At 34.1% G+C, this 7,628-nt stretch overlaps 1 protein-coding gene across 1 annotated transcript; it reads left to right on the top strand.

The window, feature by feature from the left end:
• Positions 1–1,306: 1,306 nt before the first annotated feature.
• LOC116145477 (protein GrpE-like) lies at positions 1,307–7,091 on the top strand. The gene is made up of 3 exons (XM_031430936.1): positions 1,307–1,646; positions 5,181–5,699; positions 6,566–7,091. The coding sequence occupies exons 1-3, from the start codon at positions 1,389–1,391 to the stop codon at positions 6,794–6,796; spliced, it is 1,008 nt and encodes a 335-aa protein (XP_031286796.1). The 5' UTR covers positions 1,307–1,388; the 3' UTR covers positions 6,797–7,091.
• Positions 7,092–7,628: the final 537 nt, after the last annotated feature.

Below are 7,628 nucleotides of genomic sequence, written 5' to 3'. Positions count from 1 at the left end.
GCAATTCTAATATTCTCGCGATTGGATGTTGTGCTTGCGTAGTGATCGCCGTTGATCTAGTCATTCCCGTAATATCTGGGATTTGAAATAATTTGGAGGTTGATTGAATTATTCTTTGAACTGTCTGCGACTAGCTTATGCTAGGTTGAGCTTTGGCTCGACGAGCTTATACTAGGTTAATCAATCATTGTTCTGGGTCAAGCTATATCCTCGCGTTGGCGGAAAAGCCACACACAACAAATACAATTCTAGCCGTCAAATCTCCACACGTAGCACGAATTAAAGCAACGACATTCTCCATTTTGAATGAATATGAGATATATGATTCTAGAAAAATTACATAATAAAAAGGTAAAAAATATAACTAAAACCATGTTCGTCTGACCTAAATCTAGTTAATGTGAAATTTCCACACTAATTGGGAACACAAAAGTTAGTATGAAATTTTCCCACTAATTGGTAAAGCACCTTGGGTTAGTCCAAAATTTTCTCTAATCTAGGCGAAAATTTAGCACTAACGGGTAAACACATACTAGCTCATATGCCAATGTATGATCTAGTTAGTTTGCACTAACTGGGAAATTTCGCACTAATTGACTTTTCTCTCTGTTTTCCCACTTCAATTTACCACATGCACCCCATTTGCACAATTTTCACAACACAATAAATTAACATCAAAAAAACACTTTATATGTACATAAATCCAACAAAACCTTAAATCATACCATCACATCTATTAAAAAATTACACCAAGTAACTTAAAAAAAAAAAATTGTGAAACATAAAAATTTATACAAATCGACGATCTTACTTGAATATAGTGTTTACGTGTTTCAAATGGGAGTTGTTGAACTAATTTTGAGTAATTTGTATGGATTGGACCAGAGAGAAATTTGTATGAAAAGGTTTAAATAGTTTAAGCAGTCAAAGCCCTTGGGGCCTGGGGGTAAGGGAATGTGGAGAATTATTTTGGATGGTTTGGACTCAAAGGTATCCCGAGACAAAGGGAGTTCCGTGGGTTCAGTTTGCTTAGAGGCAGAAAGCCTAGAAGAGGCCGTATATAAGTTTTCAAAAAGTAGTTTTTTTTTTATAGCCCCTCAACTTTTGATGATTTATTAATAACCCAAAAAAGAATTCTGAAATAAAATATAGAGCTGGATTAATTAACTGTGATGTTTCAACTTTCAACAAACAACATATACTCGACATTTTCTAGAACTTTCATGGTACCGTCAGATTTAAGTACCAAACTCCATCCAACGGTCCCAATCAAACTACAACAACTCTTGCATCGCTTTACCCCTCCCTCAAGCTCTTCGAACTCTCATTCACACCCACTTCACCAATTTTGCCACACCCTTATCTCTCCCTTTCTGCTGCGCTTCTCAATGGCCACTGTCATCAAAACGCCGCCGTTCCATCCGCCTCCGACACGTGTACTCTCCACGTCCTTAAAATCCACAAAACCGTTTTGCCTCTCCTTCAGACAACATAGAAGCATCAGCACCAGAGTCTTTTCTCGGACAGCTTCTCTCCGGTTCGCTGCTATTCCCTCTCTACGGTTTGTAAAGCTCGTCCCTTTAGCTTCAAGTGGAGAAACCGAAACCACCGAGACTGAAAAGGAGATTCAAGAACCTCAAGTCGAGGTATTGTTTTTAATATTTATTTTTATCTGCTTTTTTAGAATTTGAAAATAGAACCTTATCTGTAGGGCATTGTAAATTATTTGTGATTTTTGTTTAGGGTATTTGCAAGATGATGGGAGGCTGTAAGAGATAAGGTTGAGATAATTTGGGGAGTAGATGAATTGAAGAGGGTATTGGTTTTGGAAAAAATTCCTTATCGGATAACATGAAGTAAGAGATTAGTGAGTAAGAATGGGTCGATAATCTATAGATTTAAAGGCAGTAGTCAAGTTAGTATGCAACTTTTATTAAGGCTACTTAACTAAAGCTTCAAGTTATAATTGCAAAAGTTGGTATCTTATGTTCTGAAACCCGAAGGAGAGTGGCCGTGCATTGAAGATATTTTAAATAAGAGAGGTAATCCAATTGGCTGAAATGGCAATATTTAGTAAAACATTTGACGAGAAGCATTTGGAAGTATAAATTGATTGGGATGGGGTTTAGGCTCGGTCATGGCCATTCTTTGTGAAAAATTGGCAGTTAGGCATTTTTGGTGAAGATATGGTGGCCAGCTTGTGCAACTTCTAGAGTTGGAGATATAGCAACTCTTAAGGTTGGATGAAGTTACGATTATTCTTTATCATAAATGTTTTGGATGCAGTATAATTACTTTGTTTTTCTTGTGGTTGATTTTTCTCAATAAGCCAAATTTGAAATAATATGTTGCAGGAGGTGGTCCTTGCTATGAAAATGATGTAGGCTACAATTTGAGTGGATAACTGATTGGGCCATATGAAACTCAAAATGAAGCTGAAATTTTCAAATCTAGAACTTTTTGCGAAGTTTAGTAAATTTTAGCAAAAAACATAAATGCAGAAAATGTCATTAATAGCACAATTTGTGGAGATTAAAACTTAAACCCTAGGACTAAGGGAGAAAAAATATCAATTATGATCAATTTAAGTAAATTCTTCCATCTAGGGTTTGTTATGGCAATTACATGTAATTTGGTTCTAATTTTTTGGAAAGTTAATTTACTTGAACCCACAATCCATAATATACTAACCACCAGCTCATAAATAGATGTACCGAGCGTTGCCTAAGTCTAGTCTCAGATTGTAATTGAAAATAAATCATGAACTCTCAAAATCAAATTAATAGCCCAAAGTCTTCTGGTTAAAGTTCCTTTAACATTTTTTTTCTATAACCTTCCTTCAAGGATTCTAATTTCCCTTATTTTTGAAGCAAACTTGAAATCTATATTTAAAATGTAATTAGAACCATTCTTGAACTTCAAACTTCCTCGCACCTTGGACTTGAAATTAAAAATTTTACTAAACAAGTGTTCAAGAACCATTTTATCAACTAAGTTTTTTCAGTGGTGTAACATAATTGGTTAGTGGGAAAAATCCTTGCTGAGATTCAAAAATATTTGGTTAAGTGCTTTTTCCTTAATGATAAAAGTGGAAAGAAACGAAGTTGAAGGATATTCTCCTTTGCTATTGTTGGAATCATTCTAGGTTTATGATGCTGATAATTACAATTTTCTTTTCCGCCTGACTTGGGGATATTGCAAATTATAAGCATATAAAGCCCATCCTAGTAGAAAACTCACCTAACTTAGCCTAATACTAGTTTAAAATTTTGTTAAAAACCTGTCTATAGTAATATTAATGGGTTTGGGGGTTGTATGTTACTTTAAACATGGCCATAAATTGGCTAAGTTTGGTGAATTTATATAATGATATGTTATTGAATTGGTCTTCCGTTTGTAACGAAGTGCAAATCATTCTATCCAACAAAAATAAAGGGTGCCGAATACACATACAAATCATAGTATATATTATTTTCACAATAGTTTTTTGTGACATGCAGTGTATGACTATGACATACTAAATTGCATTACTTTGGGTGGGTTTTTAGTATCAACTCTATATATATGGACCACAGTTAAATGATTGATTATCAACTAGAGAGGTTTATCAATTTTTACTTAATACCATTCTGGGACTGGAATTTTCATATAATGGATTCTGAATACAATGTGCATCTTTCTATCCACGGGAAAAAAAAGTGCTCAATAAACTACAGCTAACTCTAGTATACTCACGATTATCTTTCTTGTGATATGCATGGATGACTATTATGTACTAGATTGCAAGTTTCTATTGTATCAACTTTAGTATTCTAGACCGGATTAAATGATTGACTGTCAAACTAAGATTATTTATCAATTTTTACCTTATGCCATCGTTGGGACTGAATTCTATATTATTTTAACTGATATTACTTTTATAGATTTTACTGCATATGTGAGTTTTTTATTATTTTAATTTTTTTTTTTTTTTAACTTTATATAGGTTTTTCGCATTTGGTCAAAATATTAAAATTGAAACATAAACCGTAAAGCAATTTTTGGAGACCCTATACTGTCATGAAGATACAAGTTAATTGTTGTACCCTACTGAGGTACTTGGATTTTTGCATCGTTTTAGTATTCACGGATTTTATGACATCACCATATAGTCTGGGAAGTGCATATTTGCATTTTACTATTAAACATAAACCAGAGAATTTTTCTATGCGTGAGCACAGGTTTAATCTGAGGGATTGGTTAAGAAGCTTGAGGAATTATCCACTTCCAGTAGAAGTTGAACATGTATTTTTTCGATGGAAGAAAGAGTATACTGAAATGATTAGAAAAAAATGCATTTTTATATCTCACTACCCTTTTGTGATGTGAAGAGGAATCTTCCATGGAACATAGATGGGCAACAATTTATTTCACTGAAGGCAGGACCTGTGACGAGAAAGAAAAAAAAAATGGATAAGTAGAATAGGATAAGAGAATGCCCTATTGTGTGTTCATTTTAAATCTTAAGCACATTTCTAGTAAATCAAATGGAGTCGCTTGGGTAAAAAAGCAGTTTACTGGTTGAAATCATGTTTTGTTACCAACTGGCTTACTGAGTGACTATGAATTATGTATTTAAGATCTGGATGACATTTATTATATAGTACTTAGTTTTACAATACAAGTTTAGCATTTTAGTGATGTTTTATTTTCTGAAAATAGCAAATAATCATCATAGTAGATTAGATGCATAACATACACTAGGGCCAGAATTGCTTTGTTTTAGCAATTGGTGGTTTTTATTTATTTATTTATTTATTTTTGGTGTGGTGTGGTGTGTTGGGGGAGGGCAAGTTGGGGGTTCTGGAGACAACATATGTTGGGATGTTTTTAAGTTGATTTCCGTTGTGCATTGTGTTGATACTGCTAGATGCCCTTAATCGCTAAATATGTGGCATAAATGCAACTTGGAATCGTTGGAAGATCATCTTGTGCTAGGTGTCAACTATTCTGTTTTGTAATGCTTAGATTGGCTAATTCATTTTAAGATGGTTGATGTGGCTCCAATTTTAAATAATTATTTATGCCCTTATCGAAATTTTTCTCTGTTATTTTTTTTAACTTTAATTTGAGACAATTTATATATTTTATTGTAAAATTTCTTTTGCAAGCTTCGTGCTACTAATAGATTTATGTAACAGGATTCTTCAGATGGTGCTGTTGGTGTTGAAGATGCTGCTGGCGATGATGACACTACTGTTGCAGAGGAAACACATACTTCAGTCATTGTTGAGTTGCTCCAATCGTACAAAGAAGCATTGGCCAATGATGATGACTCTAAAGTTGCTGAGATAGAAGATTACTTAAAAACCATTGATGGTGAGAAAGTCAATCTTGAGAGCAAAGTGGCTCAGTTGTCCGAAGAATTGTTGGTAGAGAAGGATCGTACTCTTAGGATAAGTGCAGACTTCGACAATTTTCGGAAGAGGACAGAGAGGGAACGCTCTTCACTTGTATCAAATGCTCAAGGGGAAGTTGTTGAAAGATTGTTACAAGTTTTGGATAATTTTGAGAGGGCTAAAACCCAAATTAAAGTGGAAACAGAGGGAGAGGAAAAGATAAACAACAGCTATCAGAGCATATACAAGCAGTTGGTAGAAATTCTTGGCTCACTTGGTGTTGTTCCTGTGGAGACAGTTGGAAAGCCCTTTGATCCATTGGTGAGTCACCTTTCTCTATTTATTTTATTTAAGCAAGATAAACTTGCTTCCTTGCACAAACAGGAAATAAAATTGCTTTGTGCTATCTCATTTAGTACTTTCTTTGGTTTCTTTCTAAGAGAAAAAGAAAATAAAATAGATTTAGACCCAGAACGCTACTCTTCTCGTTTCTCCCCTTTGATGGGAAGTCTTCTCTTTACTTCCTATTCATTAGCATTAATTGTAGAAGAAGCAGATAAGATAACATTATCATGTGGTTTTGGTTTAGCAAAGAATAGCACATGCCCAAATCTCCCCAAGATTGACTAATAATTATTGGACACTCCCGATTTTGAATATCTCTGAGTCATATGCTTCATACTGATGAACTTAATTCGTCTTGTTGATCAATGATCCTGATGTGAAAAATGTAGCCCTATCCTTTTAGTAATTTGTCGTAAAATGATGGTCCAATTTCATACCTGGCTTAATGCAGGTGAATTACCGAGTTGGCTCAAAATTCAGTCGAGTACTTGATGAAATTTTTCGTAAGCTTAATCAAGTACGTTCAGGTTTTGTGAAGACCTGGATACGCTTTTAACCCAACCCAAGTCTTGATTGATTTGAGTCAACTCGGTGAGTTTACTGAAGTAATGATGTAAATTAACTGAAGTTTGGTCTGTGCTTGTAGACGTGAATATACCTAAAATGAAATGTTGAAAGTGGTAGTCAGGTTATAACTCAGTAAATCTTAATGAAAGCTTCCTTGTTTTTCATATATTGCCTTGAGTTGGTGATAACTGAAGTGCCTACTAATTTGTCTCTTATTTTTAGGTATTCAAAAGATGTAAACAATTTTTTGACAATTGTCATTTTCTTTGTTAAAGCTGCACGAAGCAATTATGCGTGAGGATTCCTCAGAATTTGAAGAAGGTGTCATTATTGAAGAATTTCGCAAGGGTTTCAAACTTGGTGACAGGCTTTTACGTCCATCAATGGTGAAGGTATCGGCGGGTCCAGGGCCTGCAAAACCGGAAGAAGAACCATCTGAAGGAGGGGAAGATTCAGGTGAAATCGCAGAAAACAACACAGCAGAAGTTGAAGCGGAGTCATCTTAAAGGAGAAATACACAAACCTAGAGTTCAGTTTTGTAAAAGCAGCCGCATTATAATGTTTTGAGTTAAGCTTGTAGCTTACATTTCTTTGGGGGGTTTCATAAGATTCTTACTTCTATGCTTTCGGTTCATAGAAAAATCCCAATTGGCTTGAGAATATAGGCATTTATTGAAAGATATTTTTGTTCATCACTGTGTTTATTTGCAATTGTACTTAAGTTTTCTCCTAACTTAAGCAAATATGTTTCAACTTCACTTGTTAATGGAAGACCCTAGTTTGGAGGGAATACTTGATTCACATTTCAGGAAAATTCGTATGAGAAATTGGTAGAAACTTGAGTAACCCTTTTTTTGATAATTTTTTTTTTTAAGAATTATTGTCATTTTCCCTCCATAGGTTTTATTTTCACCATTGTTTTATCACATTTTTATAGAGATTATTACATGAAAAAAATAATGGAATCAGGAATCATATTAATTATTTGTAATGTTTTGGAATTTACTAAAAAGGAGAAATTTAAACTTTTATGATAAGTTTATTAAAAGCTAATCTTATTTGTTATCTTTAACTTTAATTAGCATTTATGCCAAAGCTAATCTATAAGGATTAGATTAGGATTGTTGTATAAGTTTAATTAGCATTACTCAATTTTGGGGATAATCAGTTTGAGTATGTGTTTGGTAAAATATATTTTCTATGTCGCTTGTTTTGGCTACAAAAAGCAGCGAAAGATTCGTCTGCCTCATGGAGCCAAATGAAGAGTCAGAATTTGGTGATTCAACCAAAGAGTAATGCTACGGACATCGAAATTTTATACCGAATTTTGGTATCGAA

The sequence above is a fragment of the Pistacia vera genome, unplaced genomic scaffold (genome assembly GCF_008641045.1).
Source record: "Pistacia vera cultivar Batoury unplaced genomic scaffold, PisVer_v2 Contig461, whole genome shotgun sequence".
In the NCBI taxonomy this organism is placed as follows: Eukaryota; Viridiplantae; Streptophyta; class Magnoliopsida; order Sapindales; family Anacardiaceae; genus Pistacia; species Pistacia vera.
The sequence above is the reverse complement of the archived record's forward strand: the minus strand, read 5'-3'. Positions and strand labels throughout refer to the sequence as shown.